The 15,158-nt window shown below is 42.3% G+C and overlaps 1 protein-coding gene across 1 annotated transcript; it reads left to right on the top strand.

Moving 5' to 3' along the window:
- Positions 1–1,394: 1,394 nt before the first annotated feature.
- Positions 1,395–15,065, top strand: LOC139417325 (double-strand-break repair protein rad21 homolog). Its single transcript, XM_071166593.1, has 13 exons — positions 1,395–1,585; positions 4,692–4,821; positions 5,140–5,239; positions 8,620–8,723; positions 8,869–8,976; positions 9,111–9,215; positions 10,060–10,176; positions 10,400–10,629; positions 12,648–12,726; positions 12,889–13,037; positions 13,190–13,303; positions 13,868–13,945; positions 14,263–15,065. Exons 1-13 carry the CDS (start codon positions 1,439–1,441, stop codon positions 14,440–14,442), a joined length of 1,641 nt encoding a protein of 546 aa, XP_071022694.1. The 5' UTR covers positions 1,395–1,438; the 3' UTR covers positions 14,443–15,065.
- Positions 15,066–15,158: the final 93 nt, after the last annotated feature.

The raw sequence follows: 15,158 nt of genomic DNA, 5'->3' as shown, positions 1-15,158 counted from the left end.
TATCATCCCCCTCTCTACACTCTCCCTCTGATGAAACCCTCAAGTGATTATAGTGGGTCATGGGGTTTGGATCCTCTTGCTACACCAGCTGTTCCAGAGCTTCCGACTGCTCATGGCACACAGTCAGCGCACAATGCAAATTTATTTTGGCGTGTTTATTTCTCAGCCTGCTGTCCACGCCTCAGAAGATACTGGGGGGCATTTCTGCTCTGGTGTTTGGTGTGTGTGTGTATGCTGGAGTTGGTGTGTGTGTTTGTGTGCGTGTAAATGAGTAATTCCATTTCGCCTTGTATTTATACAAATGTCAGTTATATAATTAGTATGTCAGTAGTAAGGTTTGTCCTGCTCACTTGACGGGTGGCTTGGACTTCTTCAGATAATATTTTTTTTAGGGGCTTATTTGAGTACCTCAGTGAGTCATTAATGCTATTTCATGTGCTTTTAAGTTACTGAAATAGTAGTAGAGGGAGATGTATTTCAATGAAGTCAAATTAAGAAACAATACAGTTTCTACGGCCCAGACGAGAGCACAAAACACTACTAAAGAGGTATCATTATAAGCGACAGGAAACAGAAAGTCTAGGATTTACCGAGGCAAGAGAGTAACAGTGCCCCCAGCTGGTTATAACAGGAAGCACACTGGAGTGAATACATTTAAATGAGCATCACATGCCAAAACAATTATGGTTCAATTTAGCTAGTTACTGTAGTTAATCAATGAACTGCCACAAACTTTGGATGTCATAATAAAATAGTTTGTATTCGTTTTAGGGTTGAGCAACTTCCAACTTTTTAGTTGGCGCTGGCATGCTCTAGCGCTCACGCAATTTCGGGATAACGAAACATGATCTGTTCAAATTGACAAGTTTTACTGTAGCTACTTCAGAGATTTTTTATTTTTATGGTTACAATTACAACTGTAGCATAAAAACGTTTAAACCTCACGCATGTCACCCGGTTAGACTAAAACCACACGATGTAAGTAAATTGGTATATTTTGCTCGCTTTGCTCGAGACAGGTTGCTCCACTCTCGTGCCAAATACGCGGTAATGTGAGTAAATATGGTTAATCTCGCGCCATTCCATTACTTATTTTGGACTGAAACGTGTGAGTATCAAATTATTCTATTTTATTTGGAAAAGGGTGGTAAAATGATTTAGACATTTTACATTTTCTCCACCTAGTTAGTATTAGGGACACATGTAAACGAAGGTAGCTAGCCAGGTCAGAGGTTAGCTCCAGTTTGTTGTCAACGACGCGTTCGATAAAGAGGCTTGTTTTCATACCATGAGCTACAGGAACGTTAGCTAGCTAATGCTTGTTAAACAAATATTTTGCAAGTGAATTGTGCCGTATAAAATGAACCACATGTATTGTATTATCAAACCCGCAGCAATATCAACAGTGAGGACCAGATAGACCACCAAGGCTTTGACCATGATGTTCTACACTCAGCTCTTCACTTCCAAGCGCGGGCCTCTGGCCAAAATCTGGCTAGCAGCGCATTGGGAGCGCAAAATCACCAAAACTAATGTGTTTGAATGCAATTTGGAGAGCACCATCAAACACATAATCTCCCCACAGGTAACAGTACACTTTGTTTTGTCTTCCAAAATATATAAACAGTGAGAAAATGTATTTGCCTCTGAGTTAGCTCACCATGTTCTTTTTGTCTACAGTAACTTACTCCGTTATCCAATGAATAATACCTTGCCTTTCAGGTTTCGTTTTCGTGGCCATAGCTATATATATGTCTCAAAGTATATGAAATTGTTTCTGATACAGCTCTCCACATTAGAGGTCGACCGATTATGATTTTTCAACGCCGATACGGATTATTGGAGGACCAAAAAAGCCAATACCGATTAATCGGCTGATTTATATTTAAAAAATGTATTTGTAATAATGACAATTACAACAATACTGAATTAACACTTATTTTAACTTAATATAATACATCAATAAAATCAATTTAGCCTCAAGTAGATAATGAAACATGTTCAATTTGGTTTAAATAATGCAAAAACAAAGTTTTGGAGAAGAACGTAAAAGTCCAATATGTGCTATGTAAGAAAGCTAATGTTTCAGTTCCTTGCTCAGAACATGAACATATGAAAGCTGGTGGTTCCTTTTAACATGAGTCTTCAATGTTTCCAGGTAAGAATTTTTAGGTTGTAGTTATTATAGGACTATTTCCCGCTATACCATTTGTATTTCATTAACCTTTGACTATTGGATGTTCTTATAGGCACTTTAGTATTGCTAGTGTAACAGTATAGCCTCCGTCCCTCTCCTCGATCCTCCCTGGGCTCGCACCAGCAACACAACGACAACAGCCACCACATCGAAGCAGCGTTACCCATGCAGAGCAAGGGAAACAACCACCCCAAGGCTCAGAGTGAGTGAAGTTTGAAACGCTATTAGCGCGCGCTAACTAGCCAAGCATTTCACTTCGGTCACACCAGCCTCATCTCGGGAGTTGATAGGTTGGAAGTCATAAACAGTGCAATGCTTGACGCACAACGAAGAGCTGCTGGCAAAACACACTTATGCGCCTGCTTCTGCCTACCACCGCTCAGTCAGATACTTAGATACTTGTATGCTTGTATGATCAGTCAGATTATATGCAACACAGGACACGCTAGATAATATCTAGTAATATCATCAACCATGTGATTATGATTGATTGTTTTTTATAAGATCAATTTAATGCTAGCTAGCAACTTACCTTGGCTTACTGCATTTGCGTATCAGGCAGTCTCTTTGTGGAGTGTAACGAGAGAGAGGCAGGTCGTTATAAAGTTGCAAGATTGTATCCCCCGAGCTGACAAGGTGAAAATCTGTCTTTCTGCCCCTGAACGAGGCAGTTAACTCACCGTTCCTAGGCCGTCATTGAAAATAAGAATGTGTTCTTACTGACTTGCCTAGTTAAATAAAGATTAAATAAAGGTGTAATTAATCGGTCGACCTCTACTCCACATACAGTGGGGAGAACAAGTATTTGATACACTGCCAATTTTGCAGGTTTTCCTACTTACAGAGCATGTAGAGGTCTGTAATTTATATCATAGGTACACTTCAACTGTGAGAGATGGGATCCAAAACAAAAATCCAGAAAATCACATTGTATGATTTTTAAGTAATTAATTTGCATTTTATTGCATGACATAAGTATTTGATCACCTACCAACCAGTAAGAATTCTGGCTCTCACAGACCTGTTATGAAGCCCTCCTGTTCTCCACTCATTACCTGTATTAACTGCACCTGTTTGAACTCGTTACCTGTATAAAAGACACCTGTCCACACACTCAATCAAACAGACTCCAACCTCTCCACAATGGCCAAGACCAGAGAGATGTGTAAGGACATCAGGGATAAAATTGTAGACCTGCATAAGGCTGGGATGGGCTACAGGACAATAGGCAAGCAGCTTGGTGAGAAGGCAACAACTGTTGGCGCAATTATTAGAAAATGGAAGAAGTTCAAGATGATGGTCAATCACCCTCGGTCTGGGGCTCCATGCAAGATCTCACTTCGTGGGGCATCAATGATCATGAGGAAGGTGAGGGATCAGCCCAGAACTACACGGCAGGACCTGGTCAATTACCAGACGAGAGCTGGGACCACTGTCTCAAAGAAAACCATTAGTAACATACTACGCCGTCATGGATTAAAATCCAGCAGCGCACGCAAGGTCCCCCTGCTCAAGCCAGCGCATGTCTGGGCCCGTCTGAAGTTTGCCAATGACCATCTGGATGATCCAGAGGAGGAATGGGAGAAGGTCATGTGGTCTGATGAGACAAAAATAGAGCTTTTTGGTCTAAACTCCACTCGCCGTGTTTGGAGGAAGAAGAAGAATGAGTACAACCCCAAGAACACCATCCCAACCGTGAAGCATGGAGGTGGAAACATCATTCTTTGGGGATGCTTTTCTGCAAAGGGGACAGGATGACTGCACCGTATTGAGGGGAGGATGGATGGGGCCATGTATCGTGAGATCTTGGCCAACAACCTCCTTCCCTCAGTAAGAGCATTGAAGATGGGTCGTGGCTGGATCACCCAGCATGACAACGACCCGAAACACACAGCCAGGACAACTAAGGAGTGGCTCCGTAAGAAGCATCTCAAGGTCCTGGAGTGGCCTAGCCAGTCTCCAGACCTGAACCCAATAGAAAATCTTTGGAGGGAGCTGAAAGTCCGTATTGCCTAGCGACAGCCCTGAAACCTGAAGGATCTGGAGAAGGTCTGTATGGAGGAGTGGGCCAAAATCCCTGCTGCAGTGTGTGCAAACCTGGTCAAGAACTACAGGAAAAGTATGATCTCTGTAATTGCAAACAAAGGTTTCTTTACCAAATATTAAGTTATGCTTTTCTGATGTATCAAATACTTATGTCATGCAATAAAATGCAAATTAATTACGTAAAAATCATACAATGTGATTTTCTGGATTTTTGTTTTAGATTCCGTCTCTCACTGTTGAAGTGTACCTATGATAAAAATTACAGACCTCTACATGCTTTGTAAGTAGGAAACACTGCCGATTTTGCAGCTTATCATATACTTGTTCTCCCCACTGTACCTTTAGCCAGACAATGAGCACATCATCTGTAATATATGATGTAGCCCGACTTAAGCTTGCCCCTCTTGTCTGTTTTTATGTCTCTGTGCTTGTGTGAAATCATCTCAAGACAAAGATCGGCTTGCGGACTTTTGGCCACCTACTCCTGGGAGTAGTGAGGATATACTTCAGAAAAGCCAAATATCTACTTGCTGACTGCAATGACGCTGTTGTCAAAATTAAAGTAGCCTTCAGACCAGGTTAGCTAAGCATCCTTTTTGTGGAGTCAATGTCAACATTTCAAGGTGCTGCAATCTAAAGCAAAATATACCATATTAGGGTCTGGTGCCTGGCCTTAAATGATAACAAATAAAGTGTATATATTTATTTAACAAAAAAATCATTTCAACTTTTTTTAAAACCTGGTGCTGCAGCCAGTCCACAAGGTGGCACAGCAGCCCTCTTACATGCTTTGTGTAGAACCCTGCATTTTAAAGACAGGATATCCATGTTATTCTGATAATTGGAAACATATATCAGTTGAAGTCTTGTATAAAATGTATTTCTGTCACCATTAGGACAGACTGACATGCCTGTTGAAAGACTGGAGGCCACACTTAAAGCCATCACGTTGATGGAGGATTTCACTGACTTCGATTCCCAGCTACCAGACACAAAGTACTTTTGTTTTCCTTTCTCTCTCATTTAACTCACTCACATTCAAAACCAAAATGTATGCTCCCAATAAGCCCTACCCCATTAAGGCTAGTGTCAGTGTTTCAATTAGTGATGCACCGATATTACATTTATGCCCGATACCGATATCCAATATTTTCCTTGCCAAACAATCTGATGCCGATAACCGATATAAACATTTTTAGCAGCCTTTTAAGGATTCTAGTACGGTTAAATAGTTAACACACACACACATGGACGCAGCGGTCTAAGGCACTGCATCTTAGTGCAAGAGGCGTCACTACAGTCCCTGGTTCGAATCCAGACTGTATCACATCCTGCTGTGATTGGGAGTCCCATAGGGCGGCGCACAATTGGCCCTACTTCACCCGGGTTTTGCCGGGGTAGGCTGTCATTGTAAATAAGAATTTGTTAGTTAAATAGTTAAATTAGTTAAATAAAAGGTTACACACACCACCACATTGACCAAAAAGTTATTTTGTTGGCATTTACATATGTCCCCATTACCAGTAAAACATAATCAAAACCTATTTCTTTCACTTACTTGCTGTGCTGTTTCGTTGTTAATTCGTTCAGTCGTTTCATTCTCAACCAGGATTTCTATGCAACGCCATTTGGGTCTTTGCGTGTCAAATAACACTTGTTGACCAATCAGGACCTGAATATGATTGCACATCACACATCACATTTAACGCTTTCATAATTTTTTTACGTAGTTATTACACATTGATTACACTATCACTCGTATTTCATATGTTCCAACGATTCATCGATACGTATGCTATGATGCTGGTAAAGTTGTCTCGCACATCTACAGTGCTGGTCATAAAAAAAGCTAGCTCATGGATGCAAACAATGTTCTTTGCCAAAAACATAGCAAAACTACATACTCTGTTTCAGTAGCTATAGTTAGCTAGCTAACTATATAGCTAGGTGTCATCTAAAATAACCCTAATTTATAAGACCGTTCTTATTTGATTAATGGGGTTCTGACCCATCTATGTGAAGCTAGCCACAATAAGGATTATCCACAATAGTGGACTTTGCGGTTAGTCTTCAAAATAAAAGTATGTTATAATTCTACTATTTGTATTCATTTGCATCACTGTCAATGACATGCTTTTATTTTGAAGGCAAACCGCAAATTCCACTATTGTGCGTGATCCTTATTGTGGCTAGCTTCACAACACAACCTGGTCAGCCTCACCAGCCAGATGAAGCTAGCTGGCTGCTTATAACGTTAGCTTTGGGCAACAAGGTTAAGTAGCTGGCTAGCTAAACTCAGCAAAAAAAAGAAATGTCCTCTCACTGTCAACTGTGTTTATTTTCAGCAAACTTAACATGTGTAAGTATTTGTATGAACATAAGATTCAACAACTGAGACATTAAACTGAACAAGTTCCATAGACGTGACTACAGAAATTGAACAATGTGTCCCTGAACAAAGGTCAAAATCAAAAGTAACCGTCAGTATCTGATGTGGCCACCAGCTGCATTAATAAGTACTGCAGTGCATCTCCTCATGGACTGCACCAGATTTGCCAGTTCTTGCTGTGAGATGTTACCCCACTCTTCCACCAAGGCACTTGCAAGTTCCCTGACATTTCTGGGGGGAACGGCCCTAGCCCTGACCCTCCGATCCAACAGGTCCCAGACGTGATCAATGGGATTGAGATCCGGGCTCTTCGCTGGCCATGGCAGAACACTGACATTCAAGTCTTGCAGGAAATCACTCACAGAACGAGCAGTATGGCGGGTGGCATTATCATGCTGGAGGGTCATGTCAGGATGAGCCTGCAGGAAGGGTACCACATGAGGGAGGAGGATGTCTTCCCTGTAAAGCACAGCGTTGAGATTGCCTGCAATGACAACAAGCTCAGTCCGATGATGCTGTGACACACCGCCCCAGACCATGCGGACCCTCCACCTCCAAATCGATCCCGCTCCAGAGTACAGGCCTCAGTGTAACACTCATTCCTTTGACGATAGACGCGAATCCGACCAACACCCTGGTGAGACAAAACCGCAACTCGTCAGTGAAGAGCACTTTTTGCCAGTCCTGTCTGGTCCATCGATGGTGGGTTTTTGCCCGTAGGCAACGTTGTTGCCGGTGATGTCTGGTGAGGACCTGCCTTACAACAGGCCTACAAGCCCTCAGTCCAGCATCTCTTAGACTATTGCGGACAGTCTGAGCACTGATGGAGGGATTGTGCATTCCTGGTGTAACTCGGGGAGTTATTGTTGCCATACTGTACCTGTCCAACAGGTGTGTTGTTTGGATGTACCAATCCTGTGCAGGTGTTGTTAAACGTGGTCTGCTACTGTTGGGACGATCAACTGTCCGTGCTGTCTCCCTGTAGCTCTGTCTTAGGCGTCTCACAGTCAGGACATTGCAATGTATTGCCCTGGCCACATCTGCAGTCCTCATGCCTCCTTGCAGCATGCCTAAGGCACATTCACGCAGATGAGCAGGGACCCCGGGCATCTTTCTTTTGGTGTTTTTCAGAGTCAGTAGAAAGGCCCCTTTAGTGTCCTAAGTTTTAATAACTGTGACCTTAATTATCTACCTTCTGTAAGCTGTTTGTGTCATAATGACCTTGCCACAGGTGCATGTTCATTCATTGTTTATGGTTCATAGGAACAAGCATGGGAAACCGCGTTTAAACCCTTTACAATGAAGATCTGTGAAGTTATTTGGATTTTTACGAATTATCTTTGAAAGACAGGGTCCAGGAAAAGGGACGTTTCTCTTTTTGCTGAGTTTATTTATTTGCATGAATTGAAGTTCAATTTCAATAGGCGAACAACAAGTGGCAACCTAGCTTAAACGTACTCACAAGGATTCCTAAATCATTGCTAAGAATAATGAAAACGACTGCAGAAAAATAGCGCACTTGGTGGTGTGTACCGGTGCTCAACCAGTTGGCAGAAGCCAACATCACCCATGACAGAGAACGGTTGATTGTCAAGGTCAATGAATTCCATTATCTTGGCTTTAATGGACTTCGCCTTTGAGTTGTCTTGTTGAAAATGTTCTACTCTTTCATAACTGCTCGACTTGTTGACTGCTCGATCCACACAGCAGACATTGTGGGCTAGGTTAGGAATGCTGTGTTGCACGTGTAGCGCAACATTTTACGTGGTGTCATTCGTCATGTACTTACTTTATATAGGTTTGCATGTCAGCTTTGACATCGGTTTTGCACATCGGCTTTAAACTAGACATTTGCAGATATATGTTCACCGATATATCAAGCATCCCTATATTCAATAGATCATGGTGGTGTGGAAGCTTCACGTAGCAGTATTTATGATGTTTATATCGAAAAGTTATTTATTTTCTCTCCCCTCTCTGACCCTAGTGCCATAGGTGTTGTGGACCATATTTTACTGAATCAGTGCCGAACAGAGGACATCACCCTCAAAGAGGATTTTGGAAATAGCTTTCTCACATTTGATGACTTTGGTAAGAGTTAGGGTTGCTACTCTACAGTGCCTGCCTGTGTCTCTTTCAATGTTATTTTCCTTCTCACCATAGCCCACCTTTCTCTCCTTCACTCACATTTCTGTCAGTAACTTACTCTGACTTACTCGGTTTCTAATATTTGTAGGTGATGAGACCCAGTCTCACCAAGGGGGCATGATAGATGTGAGTTTCCTGAGCCTGGCCCAGCACGGAGATGCTTTTGGCGATGAGGACAAAGGCATTGACATCTTGGGTAATGTCCCGACCTGGATTTTTAGCAGCAGATTCACTTGAAGATAACATATCTGTTGCACATCTGAACACATCAAGAATGTTTCAAAGGCAAACCTATGCAATGTCTCAAACCCCTTTCCAAATCCTGAATAGACTTCATGGCCAGTTCCAGTGAGAATGCTTTTTTGATGGACCTTTTCCCAGCCAAACCACAAAATGTGATGCCAGAGATTGCCCCCATGAACATTAACCAAGAAGGTAATTTTTTTGTGTTTATTTTGGTAGTCTTTTAGGAAACTTTATACCCTGTCTAAATATTCAGTGTAATTGTAGATTGGTATGAAGGAGTCTACATCTGTATGAGACTACCAAAGACAGTACGGTATGAAGATAAGCAGAAACTGCTTCTCCAATAGATATCCCCGGTAGCGCTTGTAGGCGATGTCATGGCGTCGTTGGCTAGCTAAGCTCATGCGCAGAAACACGTCACCGAGTCTAACAATCGGCTTGTGCCGAACTGCACGAGCAGTTCCTTTGATGTAAAGTTGTTTTTGACAAAAATGAAAACGTGTCAGTTTGCTACTTTAACGAGGTTGTAGTAATAACTTTTTCAACTACTTAAGACATTGGCTCAAATCTAGGTTGTGACTTTTGATTTAGAGGAACATTTACAACTAAGGAATCATTTTTCACTTCTCTCATTGACTTCTCAAACCCCAGCCTGGTCTGCTTGGTCTGTTTCACCAGCGTTCCCAGAGCTGTTCCCAGAAGTCTCGCGATGTTGCGCCTCTGGGTTTAGAATCTCTGTGGTTATACTTTGTGCAAGCATTGAAGCACCCTCTCTCACAACAAGAGACAATGCATACTGGAAAATTATAATTTCATTATTCATGTGCTAATGTGCTAATTCCACTTTGCTGTAAACTTTGCAGGGAGTAAATTTGATTTTTCCATTCTTGAAACTTTTCCCAAAATTGGCTGCTTTATCATTATTACGTTATACAGTGAAATATTAATCAATTGTATGTTGTCCGTGTCTACTTTGTTATCACAATAGTAGACTGAGACAGCATGCTCTTCATTCCACCACCCTGCATTGCAGGTCGTCCAGACTCTCCTACATCTGTACCCATGGAGGAGGATCACCCTGTCCTGAATGAGACGACTCTGTTGGTCAATGAGGAGGAGGGCTTCGCTCTGGAGCCTGTCGCTGTGACCCGTAAATATTTACCTGCCTAACAAGCAACATCTTGACACCACAAGGCCATTCTCCGAAGCACACTTACTGTCCCTCAAACACAATTATCTAACTGGACACAACCTATATCATATATCAAAGCCATAAGTAACACATTACCTTCTTACTTATTATCTGTGGTAGAAACTCCCAAGTGTGAAAAGCACAGGTAAGGTAAGCCATTGGAGTTAAAGTTTGTCCTTAGCGACCTTAGAGAGGAAGAAGGGGAAGAGGAGAAGGAGACTGGTGGTGGACCAGGCCAAGGAGCTGTCCAACCAGGCCATCAGGGAGCAGCTCACTGACTATTCAGATCTCACTGCCCCACTGGACATAGCCCCACCCACCCACCAACTCATGCAATGGAAAGAGAGTGGAGGGGTGGACATGCTCTTCAGTCACCTCTGTGCCCATGTCATTCATCCACACCTTCAACAGGTAAGCAGGGTGTGAAATCAACATATGTCCCATCATAGGTTGACATATTTACCTTTAATCAAGTACAATTGTTTTGGTTGCAAACACATATTTAGCAGCTTGCGTTTATAGCTCCAACAGTGCAGTAATATCTAACATTACACAACAATACACACACATCTAAAAAGGAAAAGAATGGAATTAAGAAATATACAAATATTAAGATGAGCAATGCCAGTGTCCGGAGTATAAATATATATACTGCATGTGATGGCATGTATATACAATATGAACAGTATATGAATAGAATATGTAGTATATTTGAAAAATAATATATATACAACAATAGTTAAATAGGATAGGCCTCGGAAGTTTACGTACATTAACTCGTTTTTCAACCACTCTACAAATTTCTTGTTAACAAACTATAGTTTTGGCAAGTCGGTTAGGATCTACTTTGTGCATGAAACAAGTAATTTTTCCAACAGACAGATTATTTCACTTATAATTCACTGTATCACAATTCCAGCGGTCAGAAGTTTACATACACTAAGCTGACTGTGCCTTTAATCATCTTATAAAATTCCAGAAAATGTCATGGCTTTAGAAGCTTCTTATAGGCTAATTGACGTCATTTGAGTCAATTGGAGGTGTACCTGTGGATGTATTTCAAGGCCTACCTTCAAATCAGTGTCTCTTTGCTTGACATCATGGGAAAATCAAAAGAAATCAGCCAAGACCTCCACAAGTCTGGGAGCAATTTCCAAATGCCTGAGGTACCACGTTCATCTGTACAAACAACAGTACGCAAGTATAAACACCATGGGACCAACCAGCCGTCATACCGCTCAGGAAGGAGACGCGTTCTGTCTCCTAGAGATTAATGTACTTTGGTGCGAAAAGTACATATCAATCCCAGAACAACAGCAAAGGACCTACCAACAGGTAGAAAAGTATCTATATCCACAGTAAAACGAGTCCTATATCGACTTAACCTGATAGGCCGCTCAGCAAGGAAGAAGCCACTGCTCCAAAACCGCCATAGAAAAGCCAGACTACGGTTTGCAACTGCACATGGGGACAAAGATCGTACTTTTTGGAGAAATGTCCTCTGGTCTGATGAAACAAAAATAGAACTGTTTGGCCATAATGACCACTGTTGTGTTGGGAGGAAAAAGGGGGAGGCTTGCAAGTTGAACACCACCATCCAAGCTATGAAGCATGGGGGTGGCAGCATCATGTAGTGGGAGTGCTTTGCTGTAGGAGGGACTGGTGCACTTCACAAAATAGATGGCATCATGAGGTAGGAAAATTCTGTGGATATATTGAAGCAACATCTCAAGACATCAGTCAGGAAGTTCTAGCTTGGTCGCAAATGGGTCTTCCAAATGGACAATGACCCCAAGCATACTTCCAAGGTTGACGCAAAATGGCTTAAGGACAACAAAGTCAAGATATTGGAGTGGCCATCACAAAGCCCTGACCTCAATCCTATAGAAAGTTTTTGGGCAGAACTGAAAAAGCATGTGCGCGCAAGGAGGCCTACAAACCTGACTCAGTTACACAATCTTGAGGAACCGATGTTCCATGACTATGTACATAGGGCAGCAGCCTCTAAGGTGAAGGGTAGAGTAACCCGGTGGTAGCCGGCTAGTGACAGCGACTAAAGTTCAGGGCAGGGTACTGGGCGAACGCCGGCAAATGGTGACTATTTAACAGTCTGATGACCTTGAGGTAGAAGCTGTTTTTCAGTCTCGGTCCCAGCTTTGATGCACCTGTACTGACCTCACCTTCTGGATGGTAGCGGGGTGAACAGGCTGTGGCTTGGGTGGCTGAGGTCCCTGTTGATCTTCTTGGCCTTCCTATCTCATCTGTTATACTAAAAAGTACACGTTTAGCTTTAGAATGTTGTTCCACTTAAGTCAAGCCTTCAATATATAAATGTTGGATTCCATACTTAAGTGAGGAAATTGAGTTCACAGTGATGTATAGAAGCAGTGCATTTAGTTTCAACAACTGCCCCCATTCTGCCTCTGCAGCTCTATTCCAGTGATGTGTTTCGGGGGAAAACAGATCGAGTGGGCAATGAAGATGACCGTGAAGAGATGAGACATGAGGGTAGGAGGTCATATTCACACAGAGCAACACCATGTTATAGAAATGATCGTCTGAGAATACAAGTCATTACATTTCATGAAATTGGGAGAATTGAATTTCATATTACCTTTCAACTGTTATCTTTCCTATTTGGGTTTATTAATTTTATATGTGTGTATACAGTGGAAAGCGACGTGAGCGACCTGCCCAGTGAGTTCAGTGTCCTGCATGAGACTATGGATCCTGAGATAATGGGACACAATGTGGAGCTCACTCCTCTGCACCACAATGGGACTGACAACCCACCTGAGGACATCTGGGACACAGTACATGTAAAGAGTTCAACATGAACACTAGATAAGATTTTTTTCACCATTAAAAAGTGTTATATATTTATTCAACCAGGTTTTCCCATTGTCTATAACTTTTTCTGACAACATTCCTTGTTCCCCCTTTCTCCTTTTCTCTATTTTTCTTGTCTCAGGATGAGAGTAGATTTGAGGTTTCTCACCCTGAGCTTCCTTCGGAGGATTCCATGCATGTTCATCCTTCTGGAATGGAGAGGGAAACTCCATCGAATGTGACATGGAACACACAGGTTATTTCACATGCATTGAATACACACACATACTCGCACGCTTACACACAGAAAAGCACAAACGGGGCCTCCTGATTGGCGTAGCGTTATAAGGCGTTACTACAGACCCGGGTTTGATCCCTGGCTGTGTTACAGCCAGCCGTGACCGGGAGACCCATGAGGCGGCGCACAATTGGCCCAGCGGCGTCCGGGTCATGGGAGTGTTTGGCCGGACGGGATTTCCTTGTCCCATCACGCTCTAGCGACTCCTCCTTTTGATGGGCCGGGCGCCTACAAGCTGATTTCGGTCGCCAGCTGGACAGTGTTTCCTCTGACACATTGGTGTGGCTGTCCTCCGGGTTAAGTGAACAGTGTGTCAAGAAGCAGTGCGGCTTGGCAGGGTCGTGTTCTGGAGGACGCATGGCTCTCGACCTTTGCCTCTCTGGAGTCTGTAGGGGAGTTGCAGCGATGGGACAATACTGTAACTACCACTTGGATATCACAAAAAATGGGTAAAATAAATAGTGTGGTATGATGTGATGTACTACGGTACACTCTGTAATGTGTTGTTATACCACACTACAGTCTATGGTGGACAGCCAGGATGACTTTGAGGAGAGGAGGATGACCAGCCGAGCTCAGAAACTACTAAACGCTCTCAAAGTAAGAACTCAGTACCCCTATGCAGCAGGGCATCCATTCTTACCCTTTGTCAGCTTTCTAGCTTGATTACAATCAGACCCAGAAATCCACCGAATCACAGATGACGGATTTAAAAGATTAAAGGGCATGATTAGGGGACAGTTGGTGGAAATGAAATTGCTGCAATGTGCGATTGTGTGTTGTGTTATAACAAACTGGGATGGGATTTTCCCTGCTTTTCTGACATTTATTCGTTATATAATCAATCTGTAACTGACCTATCCCCTATAAACAAAATTCAGATTTTTCTATGTTGTCCTGATGACATCCCTAAACAGATTCAGAGCAGCAGAAGCAACGCCATGTTCAGCCTGCAGATGCTGTGTGAGAGGAACAGTCGCTCCCAGGCCTCGGCTACCTTCTTTTGCCTCCTGGTGCTGAAGAAACAGCAGGCCCTGGACCTGCACCAGAGCGAGCCTTACGCTGACATTATAGCCACACCTGGACTCAGGTTCTAAGAGGTGAAGACACCTGCTAATTGTGCCTCGTTCATAGACTCACTGCTATCTGTCAATAACTGCACAAAACTCCAGCGGTCTAGACACCCTCGTCATACGTCTCATAGCATGGACACTAATTAAGAACTGATTACACCAATAAATATTATTTGGATAATATTTATCAAACTGGGTTGTGATATCCAGCACTAATGAGATAGTTATGTCACCTCTATGAATCTCCCAGGACCCAGACCCAAGTCACTCCCTTTGTGAGAAAGAATCCTGCTACAAGACATAATTTGGACAGGGTTAACATCTGATTTGTCTCATTGGGTCAGAGTAAAGGTTTTGGAATGTTCTGTTGTTTTGTTCAGGAGCTTTAGGTTTACTTTACTTGTTTGAATAAGATGGTTTTGTTATTGTTCATTATGCCGACAGACTAGGATTTGTTGGATTTACCAATTTCAGTAATTTAATAAGGGTAGTTTTAGTTCAGTGTTTTTAATTAAGGAATTGTTTTTATTCTTAACGATCTGTAAGTATAACAGTGAATTGTATTCAATGAAATGTATGAGCAGCCTTCTTCAATGTTTGTAAAGTATGTATTTCAAGTCTCAATTAAAAGAAGTACAAGTTCACCATAGAAGGATGTTGAGCTAATACGTTGAAGAGAAATGAGGATACAATGGAAATGATTTTAATGAATCTATTTCATTACACATCTACATACAACA

Source organism: Oncorhynchus clarkii, chromosome 9 (assembly GCF_045791955.1).
Source record: "Oncorhynchus clarkii lewisi isolate Uvic-CL-2024 chromosome 9, UVic_Ocla_1.0, whole genome shotgun sequence".
NCBI classification, from domain to species: Eukaryota; Metazoa; Chordata; class Actinopteri; order Salmoniformes; family Salmonidae; genus Oncorhynchus; species Oncorhynchus clarkii.
The sequence above is the reverse complement of the archived record's forward strand: the minus strand, read 5'-3'. Positions and strand labels throughout refer to the sequence as shown.

Excerpts from the sequence above, each read along its gene's own strand:
- LOC139417325 (XM_071166593.1), top strand. The coding sequence starts at position 1,439 with ATGATGTTCTACACTCAGCTCTTCACTTCCAAGCGCGGGCCTCTGGCC. Across the intron at positions 8,977-9,110 it reads CAAAGGCATTGACATCTTGG|ACTTCATGGCCAGTTCCAGT; the intron begins GTAATGTCCCGA and ends AATCCTGAATAG. Across the intron at positions 12,727-12,888 it reads TGAAGAGATGAGACATGAGG|TGGAAAGCGACGTGAGCGAC; the intron begins GTAGGAGGTCAT and ends GTGTGTATACAG.